At 38.3% G+C, this 19082-nt stretch overlaps 1 protein-coding gene across 15 annotated transcripts in view; it reads left to right on the top strand.

The window, feature by feature from the left end:
* The window catches only part of FAM184A (family with sequence similarity 184 member A), a 98931-nt gene that overhangs the window by 25976 nt on the left and 53873 nt on the right, over window positions 1–19082 (top strand). For 10 of the 15 annotated variants that reach the window (XM_033103352.1, XM_033103351.1, XM_033103359.1 and 7 more), the window contains exons 2-6: window positions 9723–10577; window positions 11075–11210; window positions 12665–12846; window positions 13354–13575; window positions 15191–15388. In XM_033103352.1, the coding sequence (XP_032959243.1) occupies window positions 9723–10577; window positions 11075–11210; window positions 12665–12846; window positions 13354–13575; window positions 15191–15388 (1593 nt within the window). The remainder of the gene's footprint in view (window positions 1–9722; window positions 10578–11074; window positions 11211–12664; window positions 12847–13353; window positions 13576–15190; window positions 15389–19082) is intronic. The other 5 variants (XM_033103360.1, XM_033103358.1, XM_033103364.1 and 2 more) reach the window with 1 other exon arrangement.

Genomic DNA, 19082 nt, shown 5'->3' with positions numbered 1-19082 from the left:
GTCCACAGTTTTGCCTTTCCAGGATGTCCTGTGCCCATGACACTATGCCTCCGAGGTCTAACAATTCAGTTTGCGAATTTGTTGCAACGATGTTGCTAACCTTTTTTGATATCTGAAGGATTATTCATTATAAATTTGTACCAACTGGACAGACAGTTAACTAAGTTACTATTTGGAAGTGCGGAAAAGGCTGCGTGAAAAAGATGACTTGAACTTTTTGCCAACAATTCATGGCTCTTGCATCACGACAATGCACCAGCTCACATGGCACTGTCTGTGAGGGAGTTTTTAGCCAGTAAACAAATAACTGTATTGGAACACTCTCCCTACTCACCTGATCTGGCCCCCAATGACTTCTTTCTTTACCTGAAGATAAAGGAAATTTCGAAAGACAGCCATTTTGATGACATTCAGGACATCAAGGGTAATACAACAACAGCTCTTATGCCATTCTAGAAAAAGAGTTCCAAAATTGCTTTGAAGGGTGGACTAGGCACTGACGTCAGTGCATAGCTTCCCAAGGGGAGTACTTTGAAGGTGACCATAGTGATAGTCAGCAATGAGGTATGTAGCACTTTTTCTAGGATGAGTTTGCAAACTTAATTGTCTGACTTTGTATGTATCCTTTTTAGATTAGCTTCTTTTACTGAGTAATATGCATTTAAGCTTCTTCCAGGTCTTTTTATGGTTTGATAGCTCATTTTCTTTTAGTACTGAATATTATTCTATTGTCTGGATATTCCGTAGTGTATTGATTCATTCACCTACTGATGTACATCTTAGGTGCTTTGAAATTTTGGCAATTATGAATAAAGCTGCTATAAACATCCATTTGCAAGTTTTTGTGTGGACAAAAGTTTTCAATGCATTTGGGTAAAAACCAAAGAGCATTATGCTGGATCATATGGTAAGAGTGTGTTTAGTTTTTTAAGAAACTCCTAACCTGTCTTATAAAGTGGCCGAACCACTTTGCCTTCCCGCCAGCAATGAAGATGAAGAAGAGTTCCTCTTGCTCCACATCTTGTCAGCATTTGATGTTGTCAACGTTTTGGATTCTGGTCATTCTAATAGGTGTGTAGTGGTATCTCATTGTTTAATTCGCAATTGCCCAATGATGTATGATGTTAAACATCTTTTCATTCCTATTTACCATCTGCATATCTTTCTTTGTTGAGGTGTCTATTCAGCTCTTTTGCCCATTTTTAAATCAAGTTATTCATTTTCTTGTTGTTGAGCTTTAAGAGTTCTTTGTATATTTTGAATAACAGTTGTTTATCAGATGTATCTCTTGCAGATATTTTCTCCCAGTCAGTGGCTTAAATTTTTCACCAACTCCTCTGCTTAGTCCCTTGGTTCATCCCTGCCCTCCTCCGTGCCCACTGTCCCCATGCCTCCAGCTCCTCCAGCTCGCTTTCCTCAATTCACTTCCCTTGTCCTTTTTACCAACCAAGAGAGGAGTTAGCAGTCTGCTTGAGCCAAGTGATGACCTGGGGAGCTTAACTGCTCTTGAAAGATTTGGAAACGGCCTCATCAGGGCCTGATTTTATCCCATGCTTTCTCTCGTTCTGCTGGACGAATCAACGTGCTTATCAATGGCATTTCTCCCTCTCAACACTTACTTCTACTCTCAATAAATCATTTAGTATTTCTACATCCTCTCGTCTCTCTGCCTTCATTTTGTAAGGACTCAATTTAGATGTGTTCCTGCTCCTTCCTGCTTTAGACCATGTGGTCTTTTCTGTTCCTTGTGAGCAAGAGGTTCAAGAAATTTTTTGTGGTGTTGGTAATTGATTATGTTCTACATTGAACGTAAAACACTGTAGTCATCCGTTCTTAATGGCTTGACAGCACTCCTGATTCATAATGATAGTTGATTTTCAAGATGCATCTTTATTTCATATACTACTAAGGGGAAAACTACAATACACAATTGATTGTAAGATGCGTCCCGATTTAAGAGATAGTGAAAAAAATGAGTCTTAGAATCATTGTCCAGTACCATTATGATCATACAGACACAAAAATATGTATAATTTCTAACTCACCTAAAATCCTAGAGAGACCCATTTCCCAATTAAATTGCAGGGACAAAATTTATCATCAGGAACTTTTTAACTTTAACTGGCTTTCCCGGGCACTCACCCTTCTCTCTGTTCAGGATTTTCTAACCATACCAGCCACTACAATCATTACTGTCTCGTGCCTAAACTCAGGCTGCTTTCCTCACAGTTCCCCAGAACGCTCTTTGTGCTTGCAAGCCTTTCTGTTCATTGTAGTCTTCAGCTAGTCTTCTCTACTGAGAACCTCTCATGCTCTATACAATATTCTGTACTCTACAGCTTGACACTTAACATGTATTATCTAAAACTATCTGCCATTATTTTGTGTGTGTTTTATTTTAAGCAGTTCTATTTAAGTAAGATTAAGTAAGATTATTTATACTTTTCTTTGCCAGAATGCATATTAAAAAGTACTGAGCACATAGTAAGGCATTCACTGAAAGCTTGTTGAGTTTCATTTCTGTTGTTGTTGTTGAAGTTTGGTGTCACAGATCTCATTGCATGGACCCTAAAGTTTTATAAGAAAACTTCTGTTTGCTGTAGTATTTCAGAAGTCAAGTTAAATCTTCTGGGGAAACAGGTGTATTCTGTATTACCATAGAGGAAAATACCTCTAATGTTATTAGACTTTACAAATATTTTTTGAAAGACTTTTCCAACAATAAGTACAGAAACTCAGAGAGAATAAACACATCTTTAAAGGTAATTTCCAAAGCAATTGGATTTTAAAGCTCTTTTTAAATTATAGTGCCCTTGGCTTAAATAAATCCAATTGAGCTTTTTTATTGTTGTTAACTGCCTTGGAAATGCTTCATTTGGATATAAGTCTATTGCTGAAATTAATTTGATTATATAATATATGAAGAACAGCCTTTATTTTTCTATTTTTCTTTCTAACTTAAACCAAAAGACACTGGACTAAGAAAGGGAAAAAAAGGAAGTAATTCATTGCCAGGACTAAAGCACCCTCTGTATGGGTAGCCTGTGTTCCCCTCCTACTCACCTTGAACTCTCGATCTTCAGTGCATCTCCCTAGCAGATCAATTTTATAGTCATTAATGGCAAATGGATATATGGCTGAGTATTTTGTGAGAATATGGGGTACGAGGGTTGACATTTCACATCATATTAGAAAAGATGGTTAAAGTCCTCTTTAGATATTCATCCTGCCAGTTGCTTTGTTTCTTCACCACTCTCACAGGCTCTTAAAAAAATCCCCTCCATCCTTATGAGCAGTTCAAGCCTGGGCTTTGGCTTACAAACTCCACTCAAGAAAAGAAAGGACAATTTCATCACATCTAAGAGAAAAACAGTTTTAAACACATTTTATTAAAATGCCCTTATACAGATGCTACTACTATACATGCTCCAAAAAAAGGTGAACCATTTCAGAGAAACATTAGATTCCCTAAGTAAGCTATGTAGAGTTCATCAGTAGTATTTGATAATTTGTGAACGTTCTATTTGTAAGGCTGGTCTGGGAGTGCTATTGACTATAAATTGAGGTATAGAGCTATGGTCTATGTTACTGCCCTAGAACAGATCGAACAGACCCTACCTGGCAGAGGTCACTAACCCACCGGAAGTCTGAGAGACTCTTTTTAATATTCTTTAACTTTGGTGCTTTAAGGCCCAAGTAATCTTTTTGGTGACTAGCTCAACTAGGAGAACTGAGGGTTTAATATTAAAAACAGAATCATGAAAATATTCTTCCTTTGTTTCAAATGTACCAGATCTTTTTTAAAAAAAGAAAATTATTGCATCTGAGATTATTCCTTTATTACTTAGTAAGTTCCCTTGAGTCTCAATGTAGTGTGTATATACTCTAAGGGTGTGTGTCTCCTCCCTCCCTTTTTTTCCCTCTTCCCCTCTCCCTTTTTTCCCCTCTCGCCGTGACACTGATCAGAAAGGGAAAGTGAATAAGTATCCAGAATTTTTAAATACGTAAAAACTAAAGATTGAGACTGGCAGGAAAAGCCTCACCTGGAGGAGCAGTGATGAGAAGGGTCTGCTCGTGGTTGCCGTGTGGTTGAGTCTGGAGTCAGAGGCAGACATACTGGGAAGGCTGCGGCTGGCCTCAGCTGGGTTAGTAGCTCCATTTATGAGCAATGGAGAGAAGGTGCTGATGGCTCCTGCGGTCTAAGACGACGATCTCATTCCCTATTATGGTGGAGTATGAAGCAATCAGACAGGAGTTTGTCCACTTCCTCTCTCCACCTCAAATCTCAATCTTTATCTTCTCTCAGGAGAAATTTTTCACCACTCGCAGCGAACACCACTCTTTCCACCTGTGTCAGGCAGTCCTGGCCTCAGACTTTCTCCATGACTTTGGTACAATAATGAACCCTTCCCTGAGTTGCATTTTCAGTCCCTCTTTTTTGCAAAACTCTCTCTGGGCTCTGCTGCCTCTCCAGCCATCATTCTAGTTGTCCCTAGTTCTTTCCTTCCTTTTACAAACCATTTATTGGAGTTTTTTGTTTCTACCAACTAGCTGCCTCCATTCACTCACCTTCCACTCATCTACTTTTGCCCCTTGTCCTCTAGCTTCTGCCCTCACCACTACTGAACGTGCTCTGTCAAAGATTACTACTGAGAGTTAGATTCTGAGTGCAGGGGCTTCCAGTGTTCATGTTTCTTGATTGTGGCACAGTTTTGACACGATCTGCTGCCCACCTGTCACATCCTGCACCTCATCGTCCTCCCTCCAGCGGAGTGTCTCTGCAGTGTGGATTGTGTCCACCTTTCTAGTTCCGGAGCCCGTCTTCCCTTCCAAGTCCTGTGGTTCCCATCTTTGTGCCTTTTGCTCTGACTGGCCCTTCAGCCTGTAATTCTCTCTATATGTATACCTTTCCTCTTAACATGTTGACTAAATTAAGATATTCTGGTTAAGATAAAGTAAACAATTTACTCAAAATAAGGGAAAATTCATACATTACCACCCTCACTCCCAACGCCCCCTGCAAAGACTCATTTTGTATTTCTCCTTGTAAGACTTACCAGATTTTACTTTGAGTAAATATTTAAGATCAGTCTCTCCTCTAAGCTGTATGAGAATAGACACCACATACGTGCATCCAGTTCACTGCTGTATCTTCTGTGCCAATTATAGGCCTTGACACGTAGCAGATGTACAGTAAATTTTTGTTGAAGGTAAGAACGAATGAAGTAGGAATTGACTATTAAAGATTTGGTAACAAGCTATCAAATTTTATCTAGGTAAATGAATTTTTTACATTTTCCTCAAAAATGTTCTTTTCCATAAGTATAATGATTAATATTCAATATTCTTGAAAAAGTTCTTAAGTATAACTTTTTCAAATAAATTTTATTTCAGTGGGTGATTTTTAGAGAAACTTGCAGGGTATCCATTGGTAATTAACAAACATTCCTTTAATATTTTGTTTCTATTTTCATTGTTTTTCTAAAGCTAAGGCATTTTGGTATTGATTTATTCCTTTAGCACTTTAATGTTAATCTTTTAAAAGGATTTAATGTTTTCTGATTATAACAGTAACACACATTTATTATAGAAGGTTTAGAAATACTGAATATCCCCAGTTAAAATTTGATATATTTCTTTATACACCTTTAAATATGTATCTGCACATACATGCACACTCGCTTTTTTCCCTCTATAAGATAGGATTTTATTGTATGCGACATTGTGTATTTGCTTTCTATTGCAAGCTTCTTCTTATATTATGAGATACTCTTCTAAATGAGATGTACTCTTTAATGATTTCATGACATTACCTTAGCAGTGTTAAATCTGTTGGTATAATATGTAATAATTGAGGTCCACTTAAAATGTTTTAAGCTAATTTAACACGTACTTTTCAATGAATGTACTTTATTACTAATGAGTTAGATCTTAGTGGAGACACACACACACACACACACACACACACGCACACCCTGTCTATCTAGTGTCTTAGTTAACTTGGTCTCCCATGACAAAATACTGTAGATATTCTGGCTATGCCCTCACACAGCAGAGAGACAGACTGGGGGAAGAGATGGGATTAAATGAACTAATCCCATCACAAGGGCCCCACCCTTGTGACCTTGCCTAAACTTAATTACCTCCCAAAGGCCCAATCTCCAAATGCCATCATGTTGGGGATTAGGGCTTCAACATATGAATTTTCTTGGGGGGTATTGGGGGAAGGGAAACAATTCAGTCCATAGCAGCCAACAATGAGAACTATTTCAGAAACTATTTGTTTTTACCTAAGTGGCATTTTTAAAACTTGGGTCTAGAATTGTTCTCATCTTACCTGTGGGTAAGATTATCTGAAAATTTTCATAGAAAAAGTAAAAATTACTCCCTGTTGTGTATTCATCTTGGAATAGATAACTAAATTATGCATTATTGGAATAAAGTGGAACTGTGAAATTGCTGAAATGACTGTACTATCCCATTCCATGAATGTTCATAGTTCCAGAAAAACTGCAAATGGCTCTTAGTGTCTTTTAAAACAGTTTTTGAAAAGAGACATTAGAGAGTTTTCTTTTCCTATTTGGAAAATAATAGCCAATTTTTATGAATGATTATGATCATTTACTGAATTTTTTTTAAAGCAATTTTCTTTGTCTTTCTTTCTTTTTTTTTTAAACTTTTATTTATTTTAAATGTTTTTTTCCAGGACCCATCAGCTCCAAGTCAAGTAGTTGTTTCAATCTAGTTGTGGAGGGTGCAGCTCACCGTGGCCCATGTGGGGATCGAACCGGCAACCCTGGTGTTAAGAGCACAGCTCTCTAATCAACTGAGCCAACCAGCTGCCCCCCTGAACTTTCTTTTAAAAAACTCATTCTCTCCATAAATAAATGATACTACAGATAAGGAATACTTACAATCTTAAAGTTCTTTATATTTTTCAAAAAAAATCTTTATATGATGTTATTCTAAAAATGTCAAAGATAGATTGATCTTATAACAACGATGTCACTAGGGTAGAATAAATATGATCTTGATTTAACATTGAGAAACTTGAAGCTTGGAGAAATTATTTTACCAGTTTGATAGCCAGTTTGGGTCAGCTCTATGCCACTTCAAGTCATATCTTCTATGTGTTCAAAGAACATAGAACATTTATATTACTTTGGACTGAGAAATAGGGTTCAGTACTCTGCAGTTTTAAGCATTTGCTGGGGGGTGTTGAATGTGTTTCCTGCAGGTAAGGGGGAACTACTATACATAAATGAGTGGGCATAGCTGTGCTCCAGTACAACTTTATTTCAAAGACAAGCAGCAGTTGTATTTTGCCTGCAGGCTGTAGTTTGCTGACCCCTAGATTAGAACTATAAAGTGAAATAGAGCTCTTCACTATAATATTTCCCTATTATTTGATGTTTTGTTTACTTTTCTTAAAGTCTGTTCTTTCTAACTTGATGCTGTAATTCCTCCCTCTGTACCTTTCAATTTCACACTTTCTTGCTGCTGTGCTTTTGTATCATCAGCTGCTTTTCCAGGCTCTTTAACATCCTCACACTCCTTTCCAACCTGTTGTCAAGATGTCCCAAATTGAATCATTCTAACATTTGCTGAGTTTCAGGAATGAGTGCTGGTAAGGAAATGGAAGTGCTGGATGTAAAGAAAAGGTAGACTCTTGTGGATTTGTGTGGCCTTGCAAGACTCATTCAAGGATGCAGGACTTGGGCTGACTCTTCAAAGTCTGGAGGGAAATGAAATAGATAAAAGAGAAAGGTATTTCAATAAGTTGTTGACAAGGGGAAGCTCACATATTGCTTCCCACCCCCACTTCATCCCCAATTATATGGAATCCCACCAGGGACTGGTCCTTTTTAACATCATTACCTGGAGCAAAGTGCTAAAGATGTGACTTGTTTTTTGCTGAGGATTCCGTGTCTTTGGGTTATCTCGTGTGTGTAGTAAGATACTTGTATGTAGGGGATGCATGCAGACCTGCCCTGGGAAGATCTGAGGCCTGTGGCCTAGACCAGCTGTGCTCTAGGCATTCTGGCAAATGGACTTCTTTCTGGATGGTTGGCGTGTTCTTCTTCCTTAGTTCCCCTTCCAGTCTTTTTTGGCCATCAATGTGGTAGGCAGATAGGACCCTGGGGGAAACTAATGGGAAGCCACACAGCTTCCCTGGATTTATAGGGTACCTTTAAGCCTAAATGTGTAAATGAAAGGAGTCCTCCGTGGGGACCCGGTGTTAGTTCACTGGGGACATAACTTGGGATTTGGAATTAGGGTTATTAAAAAAGAAAAAGACTGTAAATAAGCATTTATTTCCCTTCTGTGCATAACATTTTCCTGTGGACTTTGCAGGAAAGGGGGTAGCTGCGTCAAGACAGATGGGATCCTGTCATCTCAATTTTTTTTTTTTTACCTTCGGTGCAGTTATATCTCACAAAATAGGTACAGCAGACCAAGCGAAGATATGGGGACCGGGTCTGTAAGACAAAGCCCTGTGTGGAGAAAGCAAAGTCCCTGTAATGGGCTAGTATATTCCTTTTACGAATGAAGCTGCAGGCCTAGCAGGTGACAGCCTAGATTTAGCAACAGGATCTGGAGCTACTGGAATATGTGAAAAGCCAGGTAGTCTGTCTTAATTGCCTCAGGTTACATAAGCAAGTTCTCTCCAGAAAACGGTTGTACCTTTGCATCTTAATTGCAGTTTCTGGTGTTTGGTGCTGGAACTCATTTCTAAAGCCAGAGTAAAATCACATTAGTGAGAAAAACTCCAGGATTTTTGTAGCTTCTGGATTATTGGATTTTATAGTGTTCATTTCTTTTTACTTCAGAAGAAAGTGGGCATATCTCTAAGCCTTAAGTAATTGTCATGAATATTGCACTTTATTTCAAAGTTTAGCCACAATGCTGTGATGGAGGGTGTCAAGCAACAAAGTGTTATAAAGGGAATATGTTGTCATTTGGAATTAAAGTTGGGGAAATCTCAATGGTATCATTAAAACCCAAGGACTAAAATGAAAATAAGACCTGTATCCAGAGCTTTCTGGCTCTAGGTATTTGCCTTGCTTGGAGGCAGAAAGAAAATGAGGCAATGAGTAAAACTACGGCATTTGATATATGAGCAGGAAAGTTCTGCTTGGATTTTGTAAGGAGACCACTTGGGAGAGATAAGGATCAGCTTTAAAAACAGACCGTTGGGGAATTAGAAAAGGAAATTTCTAAATTTAAAATATGTTGGCTATTAAACAGGTGAAAGAGGCCTTTGGGAAGACTTAGGGCCTAGAGCTTCCACTCATGCAAAGCCTCTCATCTCTAGGACACCAGGTGTAGGGCAGAGACTTTCTATGAGGCTTTTCTCCTGATCCTCATCACAACTCCCAGCCCCCAGGAAGCTAGACGATGCCATAAGGGAAAAAAACAACTCCTTTGTCTCTTTCCTCTCACTGTTTTTTTTGTAGTACAACATTCTTAATTTTGAATGCTTTACAACTCTAATTAAAAAGTCTTCAAATGCAAATTTTAAGGTTGTGCTAAAGTAAAAATTTGCTGAGTAAGTCAACCTATGAGTACAAAAACAATGCATGAAGTTTCGGTATTTAATATTTACCATAGTCAATATTGGGTACATAGAAAAACATCAACCCAAATGAAAGAATTAACTTCAAGTTAGAAAAGAATATGGTTCACTGAATTCTTCTCCCTTCTTTCTTAAAACCATACAGGTAATATATGCTTTGAACACTAAGAATGATGAGCATGAATCTGCAATTCAAGCCCTCAGAGATGCTCATGAAGAAGAAATCCAACAAATTCTTGCCGAAACAAGAGAAAAGATACTGCAATATAAAAGCAAAGTAACAGAGGAGTTAGACCTTAAGAGGAAGATTCAAGTTTTGGAGGCATCATTAGAAGATCACATAAAAATGAAGCAGCAGGCATTGACAGAATTTGAAGCGTACAAGCACCGCGTTGAGGACATGCAGCTTTGTGCAGAAGCGCAACATGTCCAACGTGTAGTAACCATGTCTAGAGAGGTTGAAGAGATTAGAAGGAAATTTGAGGAAAGATTACGGAGTTTTGGACAACTCCAAGTACAGTTTGAAAAAGACAAACGGTTAGCATTGGAAGACTTGAGAACTGCTCACCGACGGGAGATCCAAGAGCTGTTGAAGTCACAGCAGGATCACAGTGTCTCGGTGAATAAGGGTCAGGAGAAAGCAGAGGAGCTGCACAGAAGGGAGGTGGAGACCTTAAACAAAACCCTGGAGGAGCTAAGGCTTGAACAGAAAAAGCTAATTGAGGATTATGAAGGCAAGTTGAATAAAGCTCAGTCCTTTTATGAACATGAGCTTGATACTTTGAAAAGCTCACAGCTTTTCACAGCGGAAAGCCTACAGGTTAGCAAAGAAAAGGAAGCTGATCTTAGAAAAGAATTTCAGGGACAAGAAGCAATTTTACGAAAAACCATAGGGAAATTAAAGACAGAGTTGCAGATGGTCCAGGATGAAGCTGGAAGTCTTCGTGACAAATGCCAAAATCTTCAGGTAGCACTTGTTACAGCAGAGAACAATGTTCAGGTAAGTAAAGAATATTCTGTCCAACATACGGATTTTTTTCCCCCAATTTTCTCTCTTTCGTTTCAATAAGACCACTTTAACTTTTTCTTTCCTGTTTTGGGTTTTTTCTACTTTTCCTTTGTGAGAAAAATCAATGAAGCATTAATTTTTGCTACTGTATAGTTATTACTATTTCCACTAGAATTTCAGGGCCAGAAAGGCCTGAAAAGATAATAAAGTCCCAAAAAGATGACTTAAAATCTTGCTGATTGTTTTCTATGAAAAGATTTTATTTAAATAACGTTAATGTTTTACATAAGTGGTTTGGGCTTTGGATTTGCTATTTCCTTTGTCTTCATTAATAATGGTTATAAGTGTCACCAAAGCAGATTTAAAAATAGGCACTGTTAACTGTGACTTTTGAATAAGAGAAAGTTGATGTTCGTAATTTAAATAAGTTATTTAACTTAGGTAGCATCATTCTTGCATATTAGTATTGGCTATTTGATCTTTCTTAGGTTCTTCAAAAACAGCTTGATGATACCAAGGAGGGGGAGATGGCCTTACTGAGCAAGCACAAGGAAGTGGAAAGTGAGCTGGCAGCTGCCAGAGAGCGTTTACAACAGCAAGCTTCAGATCTCGTCCTCAAAGCTAGTACGTCTGACCATCGGTCTTGATGTATTCCTCAGTGAAAACCAACACTTCAGTGTTAATTCAAGACCAAATTTGTCTTCTCTTCTAATGTTTTAAGATTATTCAGACTAAAGGACTCTAATATCTTATTAGTTAATCATAAATAAGCAAATGATAACTTATTTCTATTTTTATGGAAAAATTAAGAGTTAGCAGTTATTAAAGTACCAGTAAGTCAGTCACTAAAAGAAAACTGCACTCTTAAGAGGCTTTGTCCTTTAAAAACATGCATTTTATGGTATTTAAATTAATGGAACTCTGTGTAAATTACAGCACCCTCATTTCATTTGGCTTATTAGTGAGGATCATTTCGCATACTACACCTGAGTTGCCCATCCTGACGTGGCTCTCGTGCTTGTTTCCTAGTCCTTCCTAGAGTATGTGGTGACCTGTGACAGTTCTGAAGTTACATTTTGCCCGAATGTTTAGTGTGCCAGGTGAACCATTTGAACTAGTTCTGTGAGTTGATTGGCTCATCAGTGAATCCCAGATTACCCTTTGCCTAAAGTAATAGTTTTTCAATTTAGCATGTATGAGAATCACCATAGGCTTATGCAACCAAGATGCTGGGCCCCAGAGTCTCTGATTCAGGAGATCTGGGGTGAGCTTCATTTTGAACTGGAGTTCCAGGGGCGCTGCTGGTCCAGGGCACTTTGGAAACTGCCCTGACATGTGCTTTATGAGACCTTTTTGTCACACTCCCTTTTCACACTTCTCTCTCTCTCTCTCTCTCTCTCTCTCTCTCTCTCTCTCTCTCTCTCTCTCTCTCTCTCTCCCCCTCTCTCCCTCACTCTCGCTCTCTCTCTTCATCTCTCCCCCCTTTTTTCTGTTGTCATTTATTTTATTTTTCATAACCTTGCTGTCCTTATCTGTCTCTTACTCTGCCTTAGTTCTTTATCAAGTCTCTTGGTACAAATTCAGTTTCAACCAAACTGCTGCCTGTCGTCTTTGCCCTGTATACAGATTTCTTTCTCTTTATGTTAGAATTTGAAAGAAGAGATTAGAAAAAACAAATCACTCATTTTGGCGCCCCAGTCATAGTCAGTGCATCCCCTCTTGCTTTGTTTTGTTCCTAAGACTTTTATACGTACCCCTGAGGAGTTACTTCTACTACATAAAACTTGTATAGCTTACGATCTTTAAAAAAAAAAAAAAAAAGTGGCTTGGTCCTGGGTGCAGAGGGCAATATCAGTGACATGAAAATGTACTTTTTTCTCATTTAAATTATTGTACTTGGGTAACAAGTATTCCCATAGTAAATATTTCCATTTTATACAGTGAATAAATCAAAGAAATACTTGTACATCCAGACCATTTATTTTACTTAGGTATTAAGTACAATTGTTAAATATATACAGTTTTCTACTGCAGTGGAACAGATTTTCTACTGAAGAGATTTTGTTTTTGGGGAGTAGGTCATATTGGAATGCTTCAAGCAACTCAGATGACCCAGGAGGTTACAATTAAAGATCTAGAATCTGAAAAATCAAGGGCTAATGAAAGATTATCTCAGCTTGAAGAAGAAAGAGCTTTTTTACAAAGCAAAACCCAAAGTCTGGATGAAGAGCAGAAACAACAGATTCTGGAACTGGAGAAGGTAAAAAGTAAAGGAGGATACCTCCACCCCACCCCAACCCCACTCCCAAAGAAAGGAAAGGAAGGAAGAGTTCAGTTTTCCTACTTTTCAGATTTGATTTAGAGTGTTTACTCCTACTTCACAGTAACAGTCTACTACTTAGCTCTAGTAATAATGTTTTGTTTTTATTTTGAAGAAAAAAGGTATAAATCTGGGCTGTCCTGTATTATGTGTATGTTCACAAAACAATTTATAATGTAAAAACTTAAGACACTGCAGCCTGTTTCAGCCAGAAACTGAATAAAACTCTTATTTCAGTGGAATATATATTTATGGTTAATCATATTTGTTTTTCTATGGATGAAACATATTATCATGTATATACCGAAGAAATATCTATAAAACTGAAAAGAAAGGCAAGCCATCAGGCTCTGAAAATTCATATACCAACATATTGAATTTCTATATTAAACAAGTAAGACATATCATTTGTAGAGTAATTTCTGAATATTTATTCCAATTTTTCAGATATCTACAATACCAAGTGGGAGTTCTGGACACTCTTTTTCCTTCCCTCCACAACCAAGCTTATTGAAAACTGTGTGTTCTCCTTGCCCCTTGCTCACCTCTCATTCGCTCCTTACCCGGGTGCAGTCTGGTTTCTCTTACCACCACTCCGCTGACTCTGCGTTCGCCTCCGGCTCCAGTGACATCCTGGTTGCTGGGCTTGGTGGATCTTGTCTTACTGTGGTACTTACTGCTCTCTGATTTACATCGTCTCTCTTTTGGTATTGCATGTTCTCTCTCGTTTTCCTCCTGTCTCCCTGGCCTTGCAGTTTTGTCTGTGAGCGTCCCTTCTCCATTCGTTCCCTTACCGTTGATGTCCCCCAGCATTTTCATCTCATTCCACACGCTCATCCGTTCCAGTGACATCAAACTGTTACTTGTTTCATGGTCGCTCCCAAATCTGTTGGTCTGGGCCAGATCTTTTCCCTGAACTTGAGTCCTATGTGTCTAACTCCCACTAGATATGTCTGTTTTTCAGACATGCCAAAACAGCATGCCCCAAGCTTTGTCCCCTCAAAAGTACTATATTTCCTTTACTCCTCCTTTTCAGCCAATAGCACTGTCGTCCACCTGGCTTGGTGAATCGGAGCCGTTTTTTATGGCTGTTTCCTTAACCCCTTATCTGTCACCAAGTCCCATCGCTTCTGCTCCCTCAGTGTGCGTTTGTTGCATCCTCTCCTCTTTATACCCATTCTCAGATCCTCGATTTAGGCACCTGACAGTTCCTGCCGGGATTCTAGTTACAACCTCCTAACCACTCTCCCTGCCTTCAGTTTACCTACTGCCAAGATGAACGTTTTAAATGAATGTCATTAGATTAAATTTCAGTGAGTTCTCATTCCCATCAGAATGAAATCCAGCTCCTAACATAAAAGACCCTTCTCATTATTTGACTCCTGTCTACTTCTAAGCTTTAGGCCTCACCACTCACAGCCGTGTATCTTATGTTCTATCCACACCACTCAGTTGCAGGGACTTCCTGGTTAACTTTGCCATCTGGTTAACTACTGCTCATCCTTGAAAAATGCTGTAAATGGTTATGAATGCAAGCTTTTGACACCAGGTCTAGGTTTGAAATTTTCTCATCTCTACTTTCCTGATGTGCTTGTGAGAATTTAAATGAGAGAACACGTCATCATCATCAGCTCAGATATTTTCTCTTCTGAAAAGCCTTCCCTGATCTCTCTCTCTCCCTACACACACACACACACACACACACACACACACACACACACACACACACACACACACACACACACACACACACACCCCCCCCCCCCCTACATCCTTCCCCACCCCATCCAGGTTAGGCTCCGTTCCTGTAGACTACCACAACACACAATCCACACTCCTTACATAGAACTTATAAAATTATATTGCGATGGTCTTTTCATTTTCTTCATCAAACTGTGAATGCTTAAAAGGCATGTAATTGGCACTCGGTAAAATTGTATTGAATATCGTTTGAGTGGATAAATTGGTAAGCCGTGAGGTGTACAGCTTTGACATATAGGAAGCCTTTCTCCCTTAAGCTTGCAGATGTGCTACCTCTTGTTTGGTTCTAATCTAATAGTCTATTTTATCACTTGCTTTAAAATTGTTTTAAAGCAATTTTAAACAATTGCTGTCATTTTTTTTTTTGAGAACACCGATGATGTGTTATGCTCATGTTCCATATACTAAATCCCATAGTACTCGGTTCATTGAAGTTTATGTATGTACTGAGTATTCAAAATACTAATAGCAGTAATGAAAAAAGCAGATGCCAATCATTGACCTTTATTTGTTTTAATTTTAGAAAGTAAATGAAGCAAAGAAAACTCAGCGAGAATATTATGAGATGGAGCTAAAAAACCTGCAAAATAGATTGGAAGGGGAGGTGGCTCAATTAAATGAGGCCCATTCTAAGACTTTGGAAGAATTGGCCTGGAAGCACCATATGGCAATTGAGGCTGTCCACAGTAATGCAATTAGGGACAAGAAAAAGCTACAAATGGTAAGGAAAAATTCATTTTAGGATTGCATTACAAATTGGTGGAGTTCCTGTAATGATCCAGTGTACCCTATATTGTGGAGTAATGAGTTGCTTCATTTTGATGACTACTGTCTTGCAATCACTCTGTAAATCTTGGTTCAAAGAGTAACACGCATAAAAGCTCTTGATACGGGGTGTTGTTTATTAAGTTGATATGAGGCATTTCTACTTTGTATCAGCCATGATGGAAAAACCCCCTTGATCTTGAGCTGTCGCTTCATGAGACAACAACAAAGCTATGCTCCTTAGGAAGCCTCAACTCGATGAAGTACTTATCTTCCTCTAGACAGTTTAATTTCCTGGAAAATGATTTGTTTTATTTTGCCTCAGTTATGTAAGCAGCTTGCTAATAGTAATACGTTAACAGACAGTATTGCATAGTACAGAAAGCAAGGTTTCTTGACAGCTGTGGGCCTTACGCTGAGCCCTTTGCTTCCTATTGCCTAATCTTGGGACCCAAAAGTCATGCCTCAGGCTCTGCATCTGACAGGAAGATAAGACCCATCTTATGATGTTCCTGTGAGCGTTAAGTGAAGTGTAAGAACCCAGACATGTCCTAGCGTATAGTGATAAATAAATGTAAGTTATTAGTATTTCTTACTGTGTGCTGGACACGGCAATGATGTTTTATGTTTAATCCTTTTTTTCATGTAATTCTTATAACACTGCTATACCCATTTTACTGAAGAGGACATGGAGGCACAGACAGGTTCAACACTTGCTCAAGCACGTGTAACTAATAAGAATCAGGCCTTGAACTCAGGTCTCAAATATCAAACTCTAAAGCATTTAACCAGCACCTTATATACACATGTATTAATGACGGTTGTTATATGTTTTATATAGTAGCACTTTACAGTTTACTAAGAGCTTTCTTATATACTCCTTATTTATTATATAGATGGTGAAATAGATTTAATAAACCAAATTATTTACTTAGAGCCACAAAACTAGTAAATGAAAGAGGTAGGATGTGAACTGAGATCTTCTGCCATTATGTCTCTTCCTTTTGTGACACAACTAGTTGAAAAAAATACTCAAAACCTAAACTTAATTAAAAATTCAAATAAAAATTCCTGTTAGAATGTTATTTCTATCTAAATGTACAATTATATGTTTATGTAGCTAGAGACAAAACTTAATGATAAATTATTTCTCAAAATTGTGGTTGTCGTTTTCTCTGTTGCTCACTATTCCAAGGCCAGTTTGTACAGCTTTAATTATGGCACGTGTGCACGCTTACTGACTATGTATGTATGTAGTATTGTTTAAGATTTAATGGTAAAGTATTTAGTGGTAACTGCTGCTTCAGTAATCTCTTCCATAGCTTTTTTTTTGTTATTATTTTTCATTTCTGCATCTCTTTATCACCTTCGCCTTTCTCCTCTCTTATTAGAATATTTAAATTGCAGGTGTCCTGCCTGTTGCCTCTCTTTATTCCTCTATATTAAGTAGTTGTGGTAGAATCAAGGCATCAGTATCATTTTTGCCTGTGTTCTTCACTTCTGATCCCTTCATCCATTACGTTTAAGTTTCAGAGCCACCTGAAAATCTGCTTTAAGTCACTTATGTGTCTTACAATCTGTATTTAAAACATGATTTCCATAGGACAGATGACATGAGTTTCCTGTATTTGAACATAGTCAAAACCTTTTACAATAGCCTTATCTGTAGCCTTCTTTTTTTCCTCAAAATAACTTATTTATCACTTGCTGCTTCATTCCTCTCTTACCTAGGTAGCTCATGTCTGAGCTTAAACTAAAACCAGTCTCCTTCCAGAATGGTCCTTCTCCAATGTCAAATTATCTTTTAAAGAACAGTTAGCTAAAGGCGACTTCTCCATTCCTTATTACTTAGTTATCTAAAAGGACTACAGTTTTCTCCCCTTATTTGCAGGGCATATGTTCCAAGACCCCCTGTGGATGCCTGAAACCGCAGATAGTACCGTGTATACTCGTATACTGTTTTTCTATACATACATGCCTATGATAAAGTATAATTTCTAAATTAAGCACAGTAAGAGATGAATATAATAATATAACAATTATAACAATATACTGTAATAGTTATGGGAATGGCTTTAGGGCCATTATTAAGTAACACAAGGGTGACGTGCACACCAGCACTGTGATGCTGGATCGTCGATCTGATAACCGAGATGCTCCTACGTGACTGACAGGCGGGGAGTATGTGCAGCATGGAGATGCTGGACAGGGGTGGTTCACGTTAGGGGCGGGACTGAGCCGGACAGCATGAGATTTCATTATGCTGCTCAGAACAGGCTCCATTTAAAACTTAAGAATTGTTTATTTGTGGAATTTTCTAATTAATATTTTCAGACTACTGTTGAATGCAGGTAACTGAAACCACAGAAAGTGAAACTGCAGATAACAGAAGACTACTGTGTATTTTCCTTTATAACTCTAATTCACTCACCCCATTTGAAAGCAAATATGCAGAGAATCCATACAGAAAACATTTAACACAGCAGGCCTGCCAGTGCCATCCTTAGAAAGACATGGGGCAAGATTGGCCCCTGGCTGGTGTGTGGGAACTTGAAATCCTGAAGAGTGCCCACCATTCCCTGATAAGAATGGCTCACTGTGCCTAAACTCTTCATGCAAACAGTACGGTTGATGCTGAACACCTGCTTTCCTTCTCAGAGGCTGGAATTTTGGCACATGCTAGTCAGGGGGTGCCTACGTGACCAGCCCCCAGTAAAACACCTAAGCACTGAGTCTCCTGTCAACTTTCCTAATGTGGTGTCACAACCTGCTGGAGAGTCCTGTGTGAGAGGAACTTGGAAGCTTGTGCCTGGTTTCCCACATTTTGCCCAGTGAGCCTTTTCCCTTTGATGATTGTGTTTTGATTGTTTTGCTCGAATAACTCATAGCTGTGAGTTACATAGCATGACTACATGCTGAATCCTGTGAGTCATCTCAGCAAATCATCGAACCTGGAGTTTGTCTTGGGGACTCCCAACACAGAACCCTATTTTCTACTCCTCTGACCTTACGTCTATAAAGTATTAAACTACTTGTAACATACCATGCTCTTTTGCACCTTCCTGGTTTTTTGCATATGCTTTCTTCTTCCTAGAATGTTATTTTTCCCCCTTCTTCACCATCTTTTCTTACTGGTGTTCTCCTTCAGTACATACTTAGGAATGGCTTTCTTTGTGAAGGATTCCCCACCAAACTAGAACTTATCCCATCCATATACTCCTGCACTCCCCATATATGTCAAATTTTAATAACATATTTTTCAATTGCTTGATGCCATGAGATCATTAAGGGCAAGCACCATATCTTATTGCAATTGTAATTAAATACATGCCTGGCAAATAGTAGGTGTTCTTCAGTAAGTATCCATTTTACTGGTATTGCTCTTCAGATGTCTTGATTTTTGTACTTGTTAATTCTTGGCTATGTTCCAGTCTGGCACTGAGTTCCAGAAGTTTTACCGAATTTTTAAAATATATAAATATAAAAGAATTCTTAATTCAAGAGATAGAATTTTTTCTTTACCTCACCAAACTGTTATTTATAGCACACATTTCTGGGTTTTTGGACTACAACTTGATCAAATATTCTTAGCATTTAAAAAATTATTTAATTGCTACATCATAAGTCATTGAGAATCATAGAATTTAAAC

The sequence above is a fragment of the Rhinolophus ferrumequinum genome, chromosome 3 (assembly GCF_004115265.2).
Source record: "Rhinolophus ferrumequinum isolate MPI-CBG mRhiFer1 chromosome 3, mRhiFer1_v1.p, whole genome shotgun sequence".
In the NCBI taxonomy this organism is placed as follows: Eukaryota; Metazoa; Chordata; class Mammalia; order Chiroptera; family Rhinolophidae; genus Rhinolophus; species Rhinolophus ferrumequinum.
This window is presented reverse-complemented; position numbering and strand designations above follow the sequence as displayed.